The sequence below is a fragment of the Cyanistes caeruleus genome, chromosome 1, assembly GCF_971803275.1.
Source record: "Cyanistes caeruleus chromosome 1, bCyaCae1.hap1.1, whole genome shotgun sequence".
Lineage (NCBI taxonomy): Eukaryota > Metazoa > Chordata > Aves > Passeriformes > Paridae > Cyanistes > Cyanistes caeruleus.
The window spans coordinates 136,667,554-136,689,703 of NC_141701.1; the positions used below are offsets into that span (position 1 = coordinate 136,667,554).

Below are 22,150 nucleotides of genomic sequence, written 5' to 3' on the forward strand. Positions count from 1 at the left end.
CAGAGGGGACCCCTTGCTTCCTAAACTCCTGATGGAGTCTAAGTACAGCTAGGTCCAATCTTAGTCTCAGATTAGGTAAGTGGTTTATATTTAAAGGATTTAGCAGCACTTAATCAAGGATTAATTGAACGTTTACAAAGTGACTCAATAGGATTTACTACAACAACAACAGTGACATTATTACAGATCTGAGATGGCAATATTCATACTATACTTGCTATAGGATATTTAAATAATTTCACACAAACATGCACCCAGGCACAAAAATACATATACAGAAATATATAATGATATACCTGTTAAAAATTTCTTTTTAAATATTCACATCAAATGCACTGTTATTTCCCAATGGGTGAGGGTTGAGCCTTTAGGACCTGTCCTTGGCTTTCAGTAGCAGTCCTTTGAATACTGCAGCCTTGAGAGTTGGTGAGCTCAGAGTTGTGTCCCCCTTCAAGGGAGATGTTGGAAACAGCCCACTACACTTCAGGAAATCTCAAAGGGTGTCCCCTAGAACCACTGTTTATAGGCTCCCCAAAAAAATTGTTTTAGTAATCAGTAAATTTCCATCCTGGCCTCGATACAGGTGAATAATTACTGTAATATTCAAAAGTTAAGTCACAATGGTACTGCTGGAATCCAAAATAAAAGAGAAAAAAATTAAAATACATTAAACCACATAGACATGAAGTAAAAGCATAGGTTTTAGTTTTAAGTAGGTATGAATATAGCTTAAATGCCTTAAGAGTCTATGGTAGCTAGTGAAAAGCTTTACTACCCAGTTTAAAGTCCAGTGATACCCTTCACAGATTCAACTTACCCCCAGACACAATGAAAACATAGTAAGAACATAGTTTACATTTCTAGACAGAACAGGATTATTCACTTAAACAGATAATGCATTATATGTAAGGTTTAGGTAAAAAGAACACTGCTTTCACATGTTAGAATTAAGCTTGGATTGGTGTAGAAAGTTTTGTTTTAGAATCGTGTTTTTAGCTGATTGGATGATTTAAGAATTTAATCCCCTCTATTGGGAATCACACACCCACACACACACCCACACCCACACTCCCACACCCACACACACACCCCCAAAGAAGAACAGCAGCATCATTGTCATCATCATCAAGAACTACTACAATTTCTTCTGCAGCCTGAGACAACAGGACTCCACTCCAAGAAGCTGCTGCTCGGAATTCGGGACTTTATGACTAAAGTTTTTAGTGAGGACTTTAACTCTCTAAATTCTTTGCCTTTGAGACTGATGTTTCTATACAATAAATATCTTTCTAGTAACCAACAACTGCTCATGTCTCCTTGAGACCTGGAAAACCCTTTGAATCCCCATTGAAGTGTCAACATTTCCCCACTGTGGTCAGGCAACAGAAGTACTTGGTATGATCAGTGCTGCCCCCACCTTTGCCCTGTAAGAGTTCCTGCTGTGGTCAATGGACACTTCTCACAACTCATTTTACAAAAGCCAAGGCCTAATGAGAATTCCTGAAATTGCTGAGAGGCCCCAAGGAGGGAGAAAGGGAATGCACCACCACATCTCTAAACAGATAGCTCAGCACAAGAGGAAGAACAACTATTGATATTGGCCTGGATGATGAGAACAGAATCATAGAATTATAAAATGTCCTGAGTTGAAAGGGGCCCACAGTCAAAATGTAACTAGGAAAAAGTCTTAGAGCAACAATTGTATTCCATAGTTTTGCAGAAATAACAAAAGGAGGGAAATCCTGCACCTAAAAAAAACCCTAAAAAAACTCCAATGAAGAGCATTTTAAAGATCAGACTACTTTGAAGGTAACTAAAGGGTAGAATGGAGGTGAAATGCAGACTATATTAAGGACACTGTACTTGAAGCTCAGCCACCTGTCAGTAGCAGCTTTTGAATTATTGAAAAGGCCAACATGGGTAAAGAGCAAGATAAAGGAGAGTTTTGAATCCCTCATCCCATCCCAACATCCCCGTGGCTGTTTAGCATGGAGAACAGATAGCTCACAGTGGATCTTGTCAATGTGGATTGACACTTGATGAATGGAATAAAGAAGATAGAGGGAATGAAGTAAAGAAGATAGAACCAGACTCCCCTCAGCAGTATCCAATGAAAAGTGGCAATGAGTACAAATTAAAATGCAAGAAATTCTCTCCTTCTCTGTGATCCTCTTTTAAAAATATCCTAAAAGTGTATTTGTGATGAAGAGCACTGACCTGGCTGCTACCACCCCAGAATGAACGGGAGGGCAGGACTTCAAACAGAAAAATACTGTTTAAACTGTAGGAGTAAAAGGACAGGAATAAATAGGCAAAGGAAGGATTTAGGAAACATTATAATGTAAAGATCTATGAAAATGTTAGCTCAGGGCTAATTTGTAACCATTAAAACAAACAGACTGTTAGAAAATATTAAAAAACTCTCATAGAATAAACCAGAAACATCTTACTTTCATCCCTAAGGGCACTAGTTTTTCTGTACTTTCTCTAGTTTAGTCTTCTCATCTGAAAAATGATACATCAGGAAAGCAACTGTATAGCAAAGTGAAAAGATGATAATTAAAGTTTTAATGGCTTCCATATGAGGAATGATTAAACAGATCACGATTCCTCTGGCTGAAAAATTAGAACTATGAGAGGGTATGCTGGAGATCTACAAAATCATGTGTAGTATAGACTAAGCAAGTAGACAGTTGCTCACAGGTGTGATACATATATATACATGGATGAGAAATTACCTTTTATGAAGAGAAATACTGCTATTCTTTAAGAGACACAGCTATTATATATGAAGACACCATCACATTGGGCTCAAAAAGGCCTGGGTCACAATCTGCTCCAGTGTGTAGCAATATTCTGGGCAAGTGCTATTTCACGCTTGTCCTGTCTGTATGCTGTTGCCTAAGCAAAGCTATTAACACTGGTGACAGATTGACTTTGCTCTGACCTAGTAGAACTGTTGCCATAGTAGGCTCTGATTTGTCCCCATATGAATTTACATTTCTGTGTGCATTTCTTTCAACGAATATTGTAGATTTAACACAAATTGTTTTTCGGCTTACTTGGCAATCCCTGCCTTGACATTATGTCTCTGTCCTTTGCCCACCAGATTCTCTGATTTACCAGAATTGCTTCACATGATATTGTGCAAAAAGCAGGATACAGATGGCAATGGTTAGTCAATCCACCCTGTCCCATTCTCACAGCTAATCCTGCAGGCATGTGCAATCTAATGCTAGATGAGGTATGTTATCCCTTCAGAGGAGATTATGGATAAGGTAGTCTCAGAGTGAGGAAGGGGCTATTCCTTCCCTTCCCCCTTAACAATAACCATATTAAGTACTGAAAGCATCTGGAGAAGGAGAAATAAGTTCTTTATTAAATGCAAGCTCACTCCATTCCATATTTCCCCCCCTTGAAATAATAACTTGAACTATACCCTCTTTGAAAGCAGGAGGAGTCCTACTAGAGCAGCTGCTTTCTGAGAAGGAACCCAAGTTGTTTTGCTTGTGAGAAATACAGAACTTGCTTAAGCAGAAAAGGACTGCATACAGATGCATGGCTACATTGTCTGCTTTAGCAGGTTTACTGTATTCATAAAATCCATCTTTAGCTGTCCTCCAATACAGGAAATTCAAAGAAAATCCTAGAATGGCTTTTGAAAACCTGAGGCACCAATGTGGAAATAGTAAGATTTGGACATGTATTAGTTGTTTTTATTTCACTAAGACTGAGAGAAAACACTTCCATCAACTTGGTCTGTCAGATATTCTGTGATTTCTGGTTGAGGGGACTGATTTGTTCACAGATGACACCAAACTGGGTGGGGAGTGGTGGTGTGCTGGAGGGCAGGAAGTCTCTGCTGGGAGATCTGGACAGGCTGTAACATGGCCTCAAGCTGTGTCAGGGAATGTTTAGGTTGGACATAAGGAGAAATTTCTTCACAGAAAGGGTTGTTAAAAGCTGGAATGGGCTGCCTGGAGAGGTGGTGGAGTCCCTGTCCCTGGAGGTATTTAAGGAAGACTGGGTGTAGCACTCAGTGCCATGGTCTAATTGACTAGATGGGGATCACTCAAAGGTTGGACTCAGTGATCTTAGAGATTTTTTCCAATGTAAGCAATTCTGTGATCTGAGTGTAAATGTATTATATATTGTGCTGCACTGGATACAACTACACTTGCTATGAAAACAAGACAAATTCACAGACTCACAGTTCAGTATATTCATGAAGTGCAGCTGTGGGAAAACTAACATCCAAACTTTTTTGTTCTTGCTGTGTCCTTTGAAATCTGTTGTTTCACCCTTTTCATTGTTCATGTACAGTAGATGACAGATTCACTTTGAATATCAAATATGTTTTCTTATTGTGTAAAATGTAATTAATGTTTTGTAAGGAATCTAACATTTCTAAACTGTAATCTACTTCTCTATCATTGTTTAAAATTTCAATGGTTGCTTTAGAGACATTTAAAAAATGTCTATTTAAAAAATAGTATTTAGGTCTTCCAGTATTAAAAGCTGTCCTTGGAATAAGGTTCATTACACAATGCAGAAAGATAAATTGCTGGTTTTAAGATTACTGCTTGCATTACTCAGGATTAAATGATTAGGCAAATTATCTAAACAAAATTTTATGTAAGTGGGAGCTGGCAAGCCTTTTTCATAATTTTCCAGCAGAGAAGATACGGTGTCTCATAAGTTACACCTTGTATATAGCAGAATAACATTCCAAAGCATGCCATTAAGTTTTTCATCTTATTTTCATCAATCACATTATTCTAGCACAAAATCAGCAATCTTGCTCATTATGCAAGTCTCAGTTAATGATCTTCAAAATATATGTTGGTTTTCTCTGAAAAAATACTGGCATATCATTCTCAGATGCAACCATGCCTCTTTGAGTGGCTTGAAACAATATTTTTGTTGTTTTTTCTTCCCCAAATAGCCAATTCCTGTCACAGCCCTGGTGCTTTTTTAAACTGTGTTGACTATAAGCAGTGTATTTTAATTGCCCAGAGCTAATGTGCTTATAGTCTTAAATCCCCCTTACTGTTCACAGAAGCCAAGCAGACACTGAGAAGATCAACAGATGGGAGTGCCCAGCTCTGGCTGCTGTTGGAAGTGGGGAGAGAGAGATTATTATGTAGTTTTTTTCATAAAAAGAGGCTGAATTCTTTAGAAAAGGAGTGGCCAAATATAGCAGAATCATTTACACTGCAGTGTGGTCTCCAGAGGAACCCAGCCCAGAGTTCTGGGGCTGCTTCAGCACTTTCACTTCTTGCTTTTATTCATTGAATGTGAAATCATATAAATGTGCTGAGTGTGTTTAAGGATGTCACACAGAAAAGGAATCTCCCTTAATATGACACATATAGTGCCAGTTTTACCAACCCTGCAAATTACTTCATGAAGCAGCAAAAAAAGAATGAGCGTGTGTATTTGTGTCATCTCGGCTGGGAGGGACTGGTGAGTTTAGCAATCAGGCTTGTTTCACTGTGAATCATAACTCCTGACTCACTGCCACAACAACATATGGGTCAGCCTCACAATGTGGAAATGGGACAGCAGGATTAGTCTTTGCAGCAGTGGATTGCACTCAACTTCTCTCTGAAGTGGCTGAGCTTCTCAGCTTCTGCTGCACACTGTGCATGACTGGCCTGAGAAAATCTTTGAGAGTGTCAATGAATTAAGGACTTTGACACCTAGAGACCTTGCACGCTCCTGAGACTTGTGTGTACCTAGACAGCCTAAAGAAAACCTATACGTTTCAAGGCCTGTTTTCACTTGTGATGGTAGAGAGAGATAGGACAGCCAGGTAATTAAGGGGACACTCTCCCATCATAAATTTCAGAGCTCATGCAAAACAAAGCAGTGCTGGCAGCTTAGCTCCCTTGACCCATTGCTGTTTCTGCAGTCAGGACTAATAGCCACACTGAATAGTTTAATTCTATGGCTGCAGTGGGAAAAAAAACCAAATCCCAGAATACAAATACTCTCTGACTTCAAGAGATTCAGTAGCCTTAGTGGAATACTCTGCTCTTTCCAAATTCAATTCCTCATCCTGATCCATGCTAAGACCCTGCAGTTCCTGTACACTTCAACAAAAACTAGAGGGTACAGACATTCTGCTTTCTTGCATGACTGCGAAGCACAATCCAAACTACAAAAACTGTCACACCTTCAACAAATTTTAGACTATTCATTACAAACAGGCACAGTGCTGTTGTAAATTGTAAACACAGCCAGGCGTTTGCACATTTAATTATAGAATATGTTTCCACAGTTTAATTGGTTAATTGCTGTTATTGTACACATCCTGGGACACGTTTTTCTGAGGTAAAAGAGTCAGGAGACCAGATCCTGAAAGTGGAAGAAGCCAGGCAACAGAGAGGTTTACCACAAAAACACAAAAGAACAGTTTCTGTACTGACCCTGGAACTCAGGTGAGGGCAGTCAGGACTCTACTGGAGAGCTGTGCCCTCTGCAGCCATCCTTCTGACAGAGACCACGATGGCCTCACAAGTGCACCTATCTTGTGCAAACTGCTGACATGGCCTGATCTCTTCTTTTAGAGTGACTGGTTGTGTGACTGACTGATGTGATTATGGAAGAGCCTGAACTTGTTTATATTTGATGAAGTCAGTCTCTGGCCTGCCCGGGGGCTGCCCAGCTGAGCCAAGGACTACAGCACTGGTTGAGGAAACTCAGGCTCACATCTGACATATGCTCTGTTAATTTTAGAAGAGTTGCACTTGTTTACACATGGCCTGAGGTAGGTTTCAAGCCATAATAGCAGGTTAGCTGACTTGGTTACAAAGAGACCTTCTCATAGGAATTGGTTTTAAAAAAAACCGAAACTTTTTTGGCTTTTAATAGAGAATGTAAGATGCTGGTAGAAAAGCACGTGGTGCCACGTACCACTGGCCGCCAGTGTTGGTTTGTCCCCAGACGAGCCCATGTTTCGATGGCAGGCTCCGGACCAGCTGCTCCCCGCGGGAGGCCGCAGCTGGCTCTGCTCCCGCACCGGGCGCTGGCCGGCTGCCTTAGCGTGCCGCAAACAACCACAGAATCAGTGAGCTTTGAAAAGACCTCTGAGCTCATCGAGTCCAACCGATGACCGATCCCACACCGTAGCACCGCGCGCCACGTCCAGTCTTTCCTTAAACACCTCCAGGGGCGGGGACTCCACCACCTCCCCGGGCAGCCCATTCCAATGTCTAATAGCCCGCTGCCATTCTATCTAGCCTCTTTTCTCCCAGGGCCCTGGATTCTGACACCGACAGCGGCTGCAAACTCCGCCGGCCGCCCCGCTCCCCTCAGCTCACAGCCGGGGCGCGCCGCGCTCCCCCCGCCGCGGGCGCCGCGCAGGCGCGCCCCGCCCGCTGTAAACAAACCGCGGGAGGCCCCGCGCAGGCGCAGCGCCGCCGCCGCAGCTGCGCACGGAGCGTCGGGCGGTCGGGGTCGATCCGGGGGCGCTGCCGGGATGGACGAGGACGTGTTGACCACCCTGAAGATCCTCATCATCGGCGAGAGCGGCGTCGGCAAGTCCAGGTGAGGGGGCGCCCGCCAGCCCTCCACAGCCTCTCCTGGTCGGCCGGTTTCGGCCTAGGCTCCTTGTCGGACAACGCCGTCTGGGCGCGGCCTGCGCCCCGCAGGGCCGGGCCCGCGGGGGGAGCTCCCTCGCCCCTTCCTGGCCAGCCCTCCGGCGGGCGAGAGGTTCCCCCCCTCCTCCACAGCCTCCCGCAGCCGCCGGCCCCGAGCTGGTGTCTGCCAGGCTCAGCTGCAAACAGATGAAGCGGGGGTTCTGCCGGGCTGCCCAGGGTCACCCGGGCCGCCCTGTGCCCGGGGCAGCGTTGCGTCGTGGGGAAATAGGTGCCCTTGTACATCTCCGTGGCGCTTTGGGGTTAATGTGTAGTCTGTAATACCTATATGCAGAGTCACAAGTGACCCAGCATTGGGTGTGTGCGGGAGAGCACGGGGACGCAGTAAAGTAGTTCTAACAGTTGTTTTTTTTTGCTAATTACAGGCTTTATCAAGTACTTTGAGCTGCATTTCTTCTTTCCTGCCGTATTCATGGCTTTGGCTAAGCTGTATCTCCCAGCTCTAAGGAGCTGGGATTTCATTTATGTGGGGTTTTTTGTTTTCGTTTTTTTAAAACTTCTTTTGATAGTAACATAGATCTTTCTGAAAGGTGTGGGATACATAATCTAATTTTATATTTGATATTTTTATGCCAATAATGTGTCCTCTGTCATGAACCTAAATTACATACAAGTTGCTAATTAGGAAAAAAACCGCCCAGATTTGTTAAAAGTCTTTCAGTTACTCATTTGAGTTTGCTACTGAAGTGATAATTAGTACAGTTGGCCCCTAGTGACAGACATGATCTGAGCAAATTTCTTTTAGTTGAGGTCATCTCATATATATGAGTGGCCATATGGAAGAATTTTTCCTGGGGCAGATAAAGCACACAGTGGTTTTGCATACCTATTTATATACATGTTTCTTTACATCAGAAAGCTTGGTAAAAGAGACATTATGTGGGAACAAAAATGCTGTTAAACGAGAATAGTGCAGTTGTTCATGTACAGGAACTTAATTGTTCCTAAATCTGTGTCTCTTACCTATTGGTTGACTAAGAAAGTTCAGATGTTGAACAGGTATTAGCATGGTGGAGTAAGTGGTTGAAGTCCTGACTTCTGAACAAATGCTGTCTTAAACATGGTTCCTATGAGGGTGCTGTGCTTTGTAGAGGATTATAGCTACATAAGAAAAAAAGATAGAAGTTGGCTGGGCTAACTGTAGTAGTGGTAAAATTATGGTTTTATTCTTGTAGCAGTATAAGGGTTCCATAATATCTCTGTTCTGAATGAAACTAGTATTGGTTGTAACTAAAAATAGCTGCTCTTAAATAGCATCCCTATACAACCATCTGAAGGTACTGGTAAAACCTGTGTGCAGTGATTTTTTTAAAAATTACTATTTTTAAATTATTCTTTGATAATACCATAAACTACCATTTGGTTATTAAGGTTTTGGAGTAAGGAGAGAAGAAACGTTGGTCTGTGATTAACTTGGAGTTGTCACTCATCCTCATTGAAATAAAGGCATTTCAGTGGTCACTGTTTTTGTCAATGCAGGACTCTGTCCAAATGCTAAAAAGCACTTGACTTCTAAATTCACATGCAAAAAGAGAAGAAAAGAACAGGGTGGTGGGGAGGACCAAAAAGTAAATAAGGCTTTGTTTTGTTTCTCTATCCTGGAAATGAGTAGAAGCTGTGGTCATAGCAAACAGCTGCCTGCCACATGCACTTGCCACAGATGCATAAGACTGTTGATTTTTAGAAACTGCATGCTCAGAACCTTTGTCTCTCACAAAAATATTTACATTTGACACCGGTGGCTATATGGGCCACTTCTTTGAGGGACCCTGAAGTGCTAAGGTGTGATGTGCTGTTAAATCTTAGTTGTAACTTTTTCTATTGGTAGCAAACACATTCATCAAGATAGGGAGAAAGGTTGTGTGCATGAGTCATTATATACAAAAGAAATACAAAATCAGAAAACACAGAGGAGCTATTTCTGCTCTTCAGCTTCTGTGTCTTTATTTCTGATGGGTGTTGTCCTTGCTGTTCCCCTGTGTGCCCAGTTCAAGGATTTATTTCTGGGATGAAAAACTGACTTGGAATTTATTTCTCAAGCTTACAGAAGTACTGTGTGAAGCAATATTGAAACAAAACAAAAAATACAAAACTTTTGTACTGAATTCTGAAAAAAGAAAAATAGAATAAGGTTGAAGTAAAATGTTTTGCAAAGCAGCTCACATGACTGTTCAGGCCACTGATTTGACAACTTGTGTGGTACTTTGTTTTCAAAGAGATATTCTTGGTAATACATGCAGAGAAGAAATACGGGCTCAGGTAGCATAGCACATCTGCTGTATTGTTTCCATGGACTTTTTTTTTTTTTTTTTTACATTTTCTCTTCTTCAGATGTGAGTTTATTTCACTATGTGATCTTGCTGTTCCTTTCAAATTTGTAATTTATAGTCTTCCAGCAAGGTATGGATATGCTGCAATAATAGTATCTCTTATTTTTCCTTTTTCCCTATCAGCCTTCTGCTGCGGTTCACAGATGATACATTTGACCCAGAACTTGCAGCAACGATTGGTAAGTGTGTGCTGATACTACCTTAGAAAAGCAGATAACATTTTCGGTGTAAAATTGTGGTTTGTTCAGACTTGTCTAACATATAGTGAAGTTCAGACGTGTTTGCCTTCCTGTAAGCACTACTACTGTCCCACTGATTTATTTGTGCAAGATAGCTGTCAGGTTTTTGCCTAGTAATATTGCTGTCCAGGCCTTGTGTCTGTGTAATATGATACTTGGTAGCTATCTGCAGGTACTGTTAACTCTTCCAACTTCTGGCAATACTTGAGTGCACTGGTCTCTGCATGGCTTCTGCCTTTCCTCTGTAGGGAGGAAATTACAATGTGGCTCTTTTTCTTCTACTTAGCAATCAGTTCCTTGGCAGCTAGACTCCTGAGAAAAGTGGAAGAGAGCCAAGAATCTAGAGCTGCTGGGGAAAAAGACAGTGACGTGTCATTGCTGTGCTGGTATTATACCTACCAGCATGGGTCAGTTGTGCTGGGGGAGAGTGACCCAGAATCCAGGCTACACTAAGGAGATTGGTTCTCAAAGGAAGCAAAATGGAACTTCTAAGAGTGTGATGCAACTCTCTGCCAAAGTAATTGAAATTGTGGAAAATAGAGATACTTTTTCATGCCATCACTTCAGTTGCATTTTTTACTTTCTCTGTAGGAACCGTTCTGTCTAAGAGCTTATACAAGTTTGTTTTTTTTTGAGTTCAGCTGTTGGTAAGCAAAACCAGCTCTGTCTGATTTATTAAGAAATAAATAAATAGATTTTTTTTTTCATTAATGTTAATAAGATTCAGGAATACTATTTCATATAAAGCACTGAGAAGCCAAGGGAAGGAACATGGCCTATTTTTGTTCATTCCATTGTGTATAAAAAATGAAGTTGTGCAAGTAGCCGCACCTCAGTTTATGAGGGAGGATGGTGTGGATGGAAACAGGAATGAAATAGATCACATGGTGAAGATGGCAATCTTGAATTCTAATCTAATAATTTTGGCACTGTATGTACTTCAGGTCCTGTTACTTTCTTGATATGTCAACCATGCAAGCCAGAACATTAGCAGACTAGCTACTTCAGCTTTCATGATGTTTTGGATATCAAAAGAGTAGTTCAGTCTCTGAGTGGGCATCTTTATTGTTTGAGGGCTTTTTATTTGTTTTTAATGGTGGGGTTTCTTTTTTTTCATTCTGCTGATTTTTTCTGTGCCAAGAATTGGCATAAGTGTACTGTTTGAGAAACAAAGGAATTATTTCCTGAAGTAATTCTTCGGGTTTGTCAAAATGCGCAACAGCATGTGTGGTGGATAATCACTGGTTGTTAAATAGCAACAATTCAAGGTTTATTGCTGGCAGATCCTACTCAGCTCTATTTCTGATGTGGATGAGGAGGAGTGCTCCATGTAAGCATTACTTCAGATATAGTTCTGAAACAAATATACTAATCTGGAATGAATGTAATCATTTGGTAGGAAAAGTCTGTTTATAGAGACTGACTAGTCTGAGCAAATGCTGGTGTAGATCACCCTGTTAGGCCAATCTAGCTTATATTTTAGGTAGTGCTGTGCAGCAGAGCTGCCATGACCCCAGCATGGTGTGTGGGGCACTCCTAGGGGATAGCGGGTTCATTTTTTTGACCACTTAACTAAAAGAGGGCAGAATCTAGGTTATTACATGTTTTCTTGTTTTTCTTTTTAAACTACTGTCCAGTGGCATTGCCACTTTTCTGGTGAATGTATTTCTAAGAAGCAAAATGTCAGCTTTAAATTCAGGGCATGATTTATTGTTCATATAGATAAAACAGTTGGAGTGAGTTCCTAGAGGTAACTATCGTGCTGTGTGAACACAGACCCTAGATGCCAATTTCGGGTACTTACAAGATGGAGAAATTTCAAAACACTTTCTGTGAGTCTTGGCTCAGAGTTCTTTTTGTGCTAATTAAACACTATTTTTTTTTGAGTTAGGGGTCAGAAGGACAGAAGCAGAAGATTTAGAGCCTTTCCTGTTGAAACAGAAGAGTATGGTGCTTTTTCAAAATGAATGGACTATAAATAATGTCTTCTTTCAATGTCATCTACATACTGACTACTGAACTGGCTAACATGACTATATTTTTTTAATTTGGATTAGAAAGTGAGGAGAATTTTAGTTGGTTTAGTGTTAAGATATAGCAAGAACTGCATACAGATCTACAGTACTGAGGAAAACCTTGACAGCAGCACAACTGGTCCCTTGTGATGACCTGTTGAGACATCTTTACCTTCATAGATTGCACATATTGGTTGCAATTTAAAAGAAACTCTGAACAATTGTTTCATGTGGGTTATTCTTCAGAACTTAGTTAAAATCCTGTGATATTCTTCCAAGAATAAGCTGCTTTTGGCAAATAGTTCAGCTTTAGTAGCTTCATTTGGATTAAACATGTTTTCTTTAACCGAGCAGATTACCTGTCCTTGTATTCTCTTGAGGCTGGCTTGTTTGTTGGGCTTCATAACATGAGTCTTACCAGACTACATCTACCCTAGTATTTTCTGTTGTTGACAAGCTCATGCTTGTCTTCACTTGCTTGGCTCTTCGTATGATTCTAGATAATTGTTCAGTGCACTCTGTATTTTGTGAATGAAGTGATGTATTGCACAGATCTGATGTCTCTTAACTTTTTAGCTTTCCTTGCATTTGGAATCCTGAAACTCCTAAGCAGTCCATCTTGTCACTTACCTACAGCACAAATACTACACTGTAACTAATTGTGCACTTCCTATAAATACAGTGTGGCATTACTGGCCTGAATGTGAGAGCAGTATCAGTGACAGAGCTGCTTTTTGTAGACTGTAAGTCCATAGCATGTTAGTGTGTAGTGCTGAGGCAGGGAGTGTTAACACACAGGAGTACGGTCTAGTAGTGCTGCTTGTTTCTGGCTGCCTTCCAAGGCATGCTGGAAAGCACTGTCAGCTGTCTGCTGTCAAGGGTAGATACATCATTCTTGCAAGGTCAGAACTGATACCTGTCGCACTAACATGTCTGTATTTCACTGGGGGTTTTAGGAAGTATAAGTACCCTGTTTGTTCAATTCAACAAGATTTTTTTGAGCCTTAAAATTTTTCTACTTGGCAACCAAAAACTCAAGTATTTAAAAGTTTTCTTTTTGTTAATTGGCTTTTATATGTGTTAGCTCCTTTGTTAGAATTCTATTTTACATGCCTCAATCACTTTAAAGGATGTATTTTGGTGTGTTATTATTTTTGCTTTTCAACAGTCATTTTAATGCATAGGGTTTAGTCGCTATTTTAGTTTCTTATTTTACTTGCATTGCTCTTGCAAAATTTAAAGTGAATTTTAAACCTGCAGCAAGGCTAACATAAAGGTGTATATATCCATTTTCATTAAATGCAAATTGCTGAACTGTGTAGGCGCAAGATACTGAATCTGTTTACTCAATGGGAGAAGGATATTGGGGCTTCAGAATGCATATAGTATGTTTGTCTTAAGGAAGTTTTCTTTCTTGAAATTATTATGGTGTATTTGAATTTTAAGTATCCAATAGACTTGTAATATCTGCAGTTGCAGGTTTTGGTGCCAGACTAATGGCTAAAAGAGTGCACTGTGGACTGTTGGACGTGATGACTGAACTGCAGGTGGGGATTTTTGGAGTTCAGGGGAAGAAACATGCAATTACAGTGGAAGAAAGAGATTCTCTTAGTCTGAAAGTTATTGCTGAGTGCTGAAAAGCAGACAGAACAGAATGTTCTGTAGGATCAAATTGTGTCAAATTGCTAGCATAGCAGTCTTCTGTGAACTAGGTAAAGTTCTAAGAATTGGTGTTTAAAATACAGTTAATAATGGCTGTTCTTTTCTGTGAACATAACTGCAGAATAATGTACCATTCTGGTGCATGATATTGAGCATTATATTACTGCTACGTTAGGGACTAGGAGTCCTAGTACCTGAAAAAAACTAAGTTCTGTTCAGTTACTACAAAAGTTGGTGTACTTTGGGAAAGTTCTGCTTGAAAGAGGGTACTGGCTTCTTCCAGTGCAGAATGTTGTCTGCAAAACACCTGACACTTCAGGGAACACTTCAATGAACTGAAGCTGTGAAACACTGGAATAAAAAATGTGTTTATCTTTTTTGAAACAATGCTCTTTTGAAGTTCAGGGCAACTGAAGTTTAAATCTGCTTATAATATTCAGTTTCTTTACTCATCCTATATATCCTTTGTGACTTTAAGTTGAATGTGTTTTGGCAGCTGTTTTTATTTGTATGTAATCTGCAATTAATTTAGGAATGTAAGTGCAGCACACTCATCCTGAGGCTCTACTCATTTTGTATTAGAATAGTTAAATTCATTTTCTGTTAGTGAGTGTGATGATTTACATTGTAATTCCAAGTACAAAAACGTTGCTGTTGTGCTTGAAAGTTGTTCTTGTAGAAGTATCAACTTTCCATTCTGCTACTTCATTTTAGAGCTGCTGCCCAGTGGGAAGTAGAAGTTGATCCAAAATACTTGAAGCGTATTTCTAGTTAGTTACTTGCTGTTTGTAACCTAAGTGTTAAATTAAAGCACAATGGATAACTGTGCTGAGCCTTTCAAACACACGTGTGTCACTATATTCTTTAAATTTGCAGAAACTAACATGTTGCTCTGCTTGGTCTGAGCTTTGTGCATCTTGTCCTTGAGCAATTGATAGGCTGCTAGTTCCTGGGGGTGGAGGACACATGAACGGGGAAAAATTTTGTTACATGTTGGAGTAGATGACTGAGCAGCAGAACCATTACCTTGTTGTCTGTTTGGAGAACATTTGTGAGTAATGAGTTGAAAGTTAATCCATTTGAATTACAAAGGGGAAAATTTGTCCTGGAATATGTGCTTCAATACAATAGATGTAGTATTTGCCTTACTTCCATAAAATATTTTGAGTCAATGGCTTAAAAGGCCCTTAGGCTTTTGCAAAAGTTTTTTTGAGTTTGATTTTATTTTTTCCATTTCTCTTTATTTTGTTTTTCAAACATAGCAGTAATATGTTTGAAGAACTAAAATATCTTTCCTCCTCTAGGTGTGGACTTCAAGGTGAAAACTATTTCAGTTGATGGAAACAAAGCTAAGCTGGCAATATGGGTAAGTCTCTCCTAAGTTCTTCATGTGTTGCTTTAGCAACACATGAAGGTTTCTATAATATATAGAAATTTTTATATTTTAGAATATAATTTTAGAAATTTTTATAGGGTTTCTATAATATATAGTTTGTATAGAATCCTCTTCTGTTAATATGAAGGTGATTTAGAGAAGTGGGAGGTAAATACTGCAGCATTCAGCAGGTGCTGTGAGCTGTGGGGACAACTGGCTGATAGGGCAGTTCTGCTGCCTGTGAGCTTCTGCAGTACTAAGTCCAGGTCTGTTTGGGATAGAAGTAGAGAAAAGGAGGAATTAAATGGTATTAAATCAGTAGAAGGGTGCACTTCTTCATAAAATTTTGCCTATAACACTGAGGCTGTGTATTGATAGTTTAAGAATTACAGTTGCATGCTCATGTTACCTCTTTAAGCCCATTTTTTGTCTTAACTTCATAGCCATCATACAAAGGCTTATATAGGCTCAGTGTCAGAATTGTTCGTAGCAGATGCATTTCAAGGAGAGAGGGGCAGTGTTTGTAATCACAGCTTTAGTGTGTTCAACTTCTGCTCTAGTTAAAAGTAGAACTTCCATTGCAGCAAGTGAAGAAACAGTACTTCCAAGCTTTTAAAAAATACTCTCCATTGTGTGAACCGGCCTCCACACTTATGTGACTTGAAGCACACTTTTGTAAAGTCAGACACAGTTGTGTCTTCTTGTGCCAAGCAAGATTAAAACTTGTTTCTCATATAAGCAAGATATCAGACTTTTTTTTCCTTGGGAAGTAGCAGTAGAACGTGAAATGTGTATTGCAGTGTTTCTGTAGCTTGGAGGGTGCTTCATACCTCACTAAGGCAGAACTTAGGTCTTAGTTACAGCACTAATCATCAGTGAAATAAATGAGTTTGACAAGGAAAGTAAATGCAATAGCTTGACAGAAAATAAAAACAGCATGCAGGAAGAAAACCAGACTGATAGCAGAACAGGGAATGATAAGTTAGAGTTTATTTTCTTTCATTTTGGAAAATAGAAGTAATCCTGAGGTAAACTGGAAAAAAAAAGCTTGTGAAGGTGCATCATGACACAAAACCAGTTTTAGATGTGTGACATTGACTGAATGGCTTGTAGAATGTTGAAATCCAGTTTGCTTACCCAAGGTTCTTTGTCAGGGAATCTACAGTGTTTCATGTGTCATTTCTAACCTGGGTAAATTGAATAAAGTTGTTTAAATATTCTGTGCATAAAGTCTTCAATGGGTGTGCACTGTAATTTAATCTCTGATAAGAAAACAGCATTCTAATTTTGGTGGGCTTGGTTTTCTTATTCCAAAGCTATTGACTCTTTAAATTTTAGGGTGTAAACCCTACTTAAAACTGGAAAAACCTCTGACTTACTCCTTCTGCTGTGTTATAGCATGTTAGTGCATTTACCTAGATACGCAATCAAATTTAATTGGACCAAATGATTGAAGTGAAGGAACTGGTTTTGTTGTCATGGGCTGTGATGCTTGTTAGAAAATCTTAGCATTTCAGCTATGTTGCTTTCTTGCTGGTTGCTGCAGTACTAGCTGCAGATCAAATGCATTTGCAGAAATGGCCATTTTACTGTTATATAATCTAGTTACATACTACATCTAATAGTTCAGTGTTTCCCAGGACAGACTACATAAAATCTCAATGTGTAGTAAAACAGCAGGGGATGGAATAAACTCAGCTAATCTGCTAGTGGGCTATAGTTTAAATCTTACTTTTTATCTTTATTAGAAGTAGGATACCTGAAAGCTAAACTACATTCTACTCAAATTCTGAATAATGGAACTTTCTGAATCATTTATTAGGATACTGCAGGTCAGGAGCGGTTCAGAACATTAACCCCCAGTTACTACAGAGGTGCACAAGGTGTTATCCTGGGTAAGTATATCTTTGCATGGTAGTTCAAATATTTATGGCTTTCTCATGCATTGGAGTTACACAAACTTCTATGGCCTTTATATAATATCTAATTGATATTAAATATCTTTGTGTTGAACAACTCATATTAAAGCATCTAGGTGTCTCAAGCTCTTTCTCATGTAGTCAGTCTGACTGGCTTGAGAACCTCTGATTTTTGCATGACAATAAAAGCTACTGCTATCTGAACAGATAGCTTGGAGCTGTTGTCCTTGTGCTGTCATGATTTTGTTTATTTATTGCTTTTTATTTTTGCCTGTGCTTACTAAGTGCAGAGTAAACAGATATTCTCCTATGTGTGGTCTCTCTGTATCAGTGTGATACAGCTTTTTCTTATCCCTGTTGCTTTTTTCCTAGTGAAATTAGTAATATAAACTAGTAATATTAGTAATATAAAAGTGTGGGATCTGGCTGAGGTTTTTTGTTATTTGTTTCCCAACTGATGGAATGTTGCAGTCAGAATCACTTAGAAAAGACCAGGTGGGCATGTAGAAAGCACCAAGCTGTGTGTGTGAGAAACCCAGGCAAAACACATAATTTCAGCTTCACAGGCAAGTCTCATTTGTGCTTTTTTTTTGGTTTATGGAGGCCTGTTTGCTAGGCACTGAGCTCTGAAGTTCTGCTTCACTGCTAGAAGTGAGGAGCTGACTAAAGCAAGGGATGTACATTTAATTTTCTTGACATTGTTTCTGACTTCAGAGAATCTTGCTAAGCTATTGTGTCTAGTTAAATTGTTTAATGTGGAATAACATCTGCCATGTGACCTCCTGATAAGTTTCCCAAGTTGTGTGTTGCATTATCTTCCTGGTATAGGAAGGTACTGTTGGCACATGTCGTGTCAAGTCCCTTAGTTGCACTGAACCTGCCACTTACTGTGGCGTTTTACCAGCTGTAAACAAGTGCTGTTTGGGAGATAGAAAGTTCTGCTGTTGAGATTTGCTCTCCCATTTTATTCAGTACCTCTGTTACCTGTCTTCCAAAAAAATAAGGTTGTCCATCCAAGCCAAGTTACAGATTGGATTGAAAGAAGCTGTTTATGCCTGTCTGTACATGGGATGTGAAAAAAGGAAAGGAAAAAAGCAAAGGAAAAAGCCACTTTCATAGCTCCACTACTGAAGGTTGTGCCATCCTCTTTGCATAGCTGTTGTATAGTGATTTTAGGTATCTTACATGAAGGATCTGTTAGTGTAGAATTCCTTGGAGAATGATAGTCTCTAGCTTGTAAACTAGAATGTATCAAGGATTAGTCTGAGAACCATAGGTGGTTGAAGCTTGGAGTTATTCTGCATCAGTGATTTGAGCTGGTGGATGGCCTACTTTTTGCCAGTTGTTCATATAGAAGGTAAATTTGAATCCTTAGAACTCCTTCAATTTTCTGATTCAAAAAGCCATCATTTTTGCTCCTTTTGTAATGTAAGCTGTTATTCTTGAAAAAATATTGTGGAATAATATCACTAATATCTTTCAGTTTATGATGTCACAAGAAGAGATACTTTTGTCAAGCTGGATAACTGGTTAAATGAATTGGAAACATACTGCACAAGGAATGACATAGTACAAATGTTAGTTGGAAACAAGATTGATAAGGTAAACCAAATTCAACTGCCATAAGTAATCTGCTGGTGTATTCTGTTAATAAGGATCATTAATGCTTTGTTTTATTATAGGAAAACCGCGAAGTTGACAGAAATGAAGGCCTCAAATTTGCAAGAAAACATTCCATGTTGTTCATAGGTATGTTATAGATATTTGCAGAGATCTTGATTTCTGCTACATAAGGAAAAGTACCACTTCTGTAGGATTGAGAGTCTTAATGTGAACAGTCCAATTAATGATATTTCTCACTTGCACTGGGCACAAAGATAATGGGTATTCCTGTTTTTTAAAATTGTGCCCGTGTCCACATATCTGTTCTAACTGTGGATGATTATGTAGAAATTCATGAGGATGAAGGGCATCTGTAGCTTGATGAAACTTGGTTTGGGGTTTTGTTTGATTTCTTTTCCCAGCTGACTTGCTAAATTAATAACAGAAGCAAAATGAAAGAGGGAAAACTGCTGCTATTGGCCAGCCTTCAGTATAGCAAAATAGCTGGTACCTGAGAGAGAAATCTGTATTAGAACTGGGATGTAAAAATAGGTAGGTATATAATTAACTTAAAAGTGGTGGGTGGGATTGAATAATGACATAGATATGACTGGAGCAAATATATTGCTCTTATCTTGCTCTAAAATGAAGTGGATTTTGTATGCAAAGCCATGTAACGATAAATTAAAAAATGGGTGTTGAAGTCACTCTTTATGCATCTGTTGATGTGTTTCACCTCAGGATCAGAAGACATTATTTTACAGGATTATTCCAGAGCAAAGCAGTTCATTGACATGTACTCATTCATTCTTGTAGGCTTTTTTATCTCTGACTGAAGACTTACTTTTGTTTAGTGTCCTGCTGTGTTTCTTTTTTAGCTAGTGTCAGATGTGGAAATAAGAGTTCAAAGTTGAGGCAGAAGCTACTAAGTGCATGGAAGATGAAAATGAAATAAAAATTAGACTATAAATGTGCATAAATATATATGTATATATATGTACATACTACATATGTTAAGTATGTGCATGGCTGCATAGATGAACTGGGCAAACCCTTGTGGAACTGAACAATTTCTGATGGTGTCTGTTGTTCTCATAACATAACCTGTGGGCAGATTTCTTAGCCAAAGTAAGGATCCTGAGTGAAATTACCTAGCATTCTGCCAAGTACCAAAGGAATGAGATCCCTTACTGTTTTTTATCAGATGAGTTTTAATATGGAGTCTCACCCAGAATCCTGCAGTATGGATCCTCGATTTATATGGTCTGGTGGTACTAGAGTTATAATTTATGTGCAGAACTGAAATATAGAACAGCAACCAGGTTTTTCAGATAAGTATCCTAATTTTTCTTACTGGAGTGCTTTCCACAGAAAAATAAAGCTAAGCTATAGCTGTCTCCATATGTTCTGGTGAAGTTCAGCTTGAAAGCTCTTCTATTAAAAATACTTTGAGGTGCTACCTGTGTGGTGACAAATCCACATAGTTGCCAATTTTGGCATCGCTATGTAAGTAGGTTGTAGAAGTTTTAAGTCTGTTGTAGGCTGAAACTTAACTGAAAGAGAAATATTAAACAAGTTACCAGAAGTTATGCTAACATTTGACTTTCTGTGTCCCTTCTCTAGAGGCAAGTGCAAAAACATGTGATGGTGTGCAGTGTGCCTTTGAAGAACTTGTTGAAAAAATCATTCAGACTCCTGGACTGTGGGAGAGTGAAAGCCAAAACAGAGGCGTAAAGTTATCAAACAAGGAAGAAGGATATGGAGGAGGAGGAGCATGTGGTGGATATTGTTCTATGTTATAAACTTTGGGAAGCTTATTCTTTGCATATTTAAACAGATAGTTACATCTTTCTGTACATAAAGTCATTAAATGCTATTTTTAGGGACCTTGCAGTTTGCACATATTTGTTTTGTATCATGGCAGTGAACACTTGTAGAAAAAATGTTCTGCAGCTTTCCCAGTTTGAAAATGTTATGGTAAGCATGCCCAATTTGCAATCTTCAAGTTTTTATAAGTAGCATAAATAATGTGCAAGAACAAATGCACTAAAATTTTACAACTGTATACATTAATTGTGTAACTATTCTAAACAAATCCATCTAACAAATACTGCATTGTCTGCTCTTTGTCTTATTTTTAAATTCTGTTGAAATTATAGAACTATATAGTGTGCACAGATATTGGAAACAGTATGAGCTATAAATGTTACATTTCATCTCTTCTAGTAAATGCTTTTTTTAAGGTATTAAAAGCAGCAGGATTATACAGTTCTTAGACAAATCTGCTAAAAATTTTGTCTTTCAGCAGTGCAGTCTAAAACACAAATTGGCACAAGCCCTAGTTGGCATCAGCACTTTCTTGAAGAGATGCTTTGAAAGCTTCCTTTGCAAAGCTGGGAGATGCCATGTTTTCCTTTTAATCATCACTTCAGTTGATGGCTTAACTGGAGTTTTAATCCTGTGATATTTATATACTAAATTTGTGGTACTCTTGCACTCTAGGTTTTTATGATGGTCTGCTCTTGACTTGCTGCAGAAAGTCTTCATTGTTGGCAAGGGGTCTGAGTGATGTTATTGTTCTTTCATTGTGAATCAATTTGCCACACTTCAGTATGGATTCCTAATTTTCTGAAATGTTTGTAATATAAGTTTATCTCAACTGTAGCTCACTGTGACTGTGAGATCTCTTATCACGTCTGCTTTGTGCAGCTACTTATTCAGAAATAAAACTTCTGTCACAGACACTAAATGGGAAGCTATAGGGCTTCTTGATCTCTGTATGAAAAAATAATATTGCAATGAGTATTCACTTGAATTTACTGTATCAAAGCCAATGGTTTGTTTCAGAAGACTTGTATAGACTTAATAAATTTTTTTCCACAGTATTCAACTTTTTTAACCTCTTTCTATTGCAGAGTTCTATATTTTCTAGTTCATATGGTTTAAACAAGGTCATTTCATACGTACAGATTATTTCTAAAGGACAAGACAAAGATTCTGTTCTGTGTGGATTTTCTTAAAAAACCAGTATAGTGCAGTCAGTAAATGAACTATGAGGCAGTTTCTTGTAAGTATAGTGACTGGACAGCATCTTTTGTTACTGCAAGGTTTTGTTTAAATGTCGGCATACATGATCTGTGTTTTGCAACAGGTCTTGGCTGCTTAAATACACTTTCTTCCTCACATGGAAACTTTGCTTTCTATTCTGTTTTATATGTGATAGAAAACTACCAAAATTTGAAGACTTAACCATGCTAGTTGTTTTTTCTAAATACTGTGTCTAGTATTGTTAATGTAGTAGCATAATTTAAATATGTAAATGTAATTAACATTAAATTTACATAAAC

The 22,150-nt window shown here is 38.9% G+C and overlaps 1 protein-coding gene across 1 annotated transcript; it reads left to right on the top strand.

Moving 5' to 3' along the window:
• The first annotated feature begins 7,280 nt into the window (after positions 1–7,280).
• On the top strand, positions 7,281–21,688 carry RAB18 (RAB18, member RAS oncogene family). The gene is made up of 7 exons (XM_086861835.1): positions 7,281–7,551; positions 10,115–10,170; positions 15,212–15,273; positions 17,105–17,177; positions 18,685–18,803; positions 18,884–18,950; positions 20,427–21,688. The coding sequence occupies exons 1-7, from the start codon at positions 7,484–7,486 to the stop codon at positions 20,603–20,605; spliced, it is 624 nt and encodes a 207-aa protein (XP_086717961.1). The 5' UTR covers positions 7,281–7,483; the 3' UTR covers positions 20,606–21,688.
• Positions 21,689–22,150: the final 462 nt, after the last annotated feature.

What these genes read in the sequence shown, in the direction of transcription:
- RAB18 (XM_086861835.1), top strand. Translation starts at nt 7,484, where the DNA reads ATGGACGAGGACGTGTTGACCACCCTGAAGATCCTCATCATCGGCGAG. An exon ending in AGCGGCGTCGGCAAGTCCAG is followed by an intron (nt 7,552 to 10,114) that starts GTGAGGGGGCGC and finishes TTTCCCTATCAG; the next exon opens with CCTTCTGCTGCGGTTCACAG. An exon ending in ACATTCCATGTTGTTCATAG is followed by an intron (nt 18,951 to 20,426) that starts GTATGTTATAGA and finishes TCCCTTCTCTAG; the next exon opens with AGGCAAGTGCAAAAACATGT.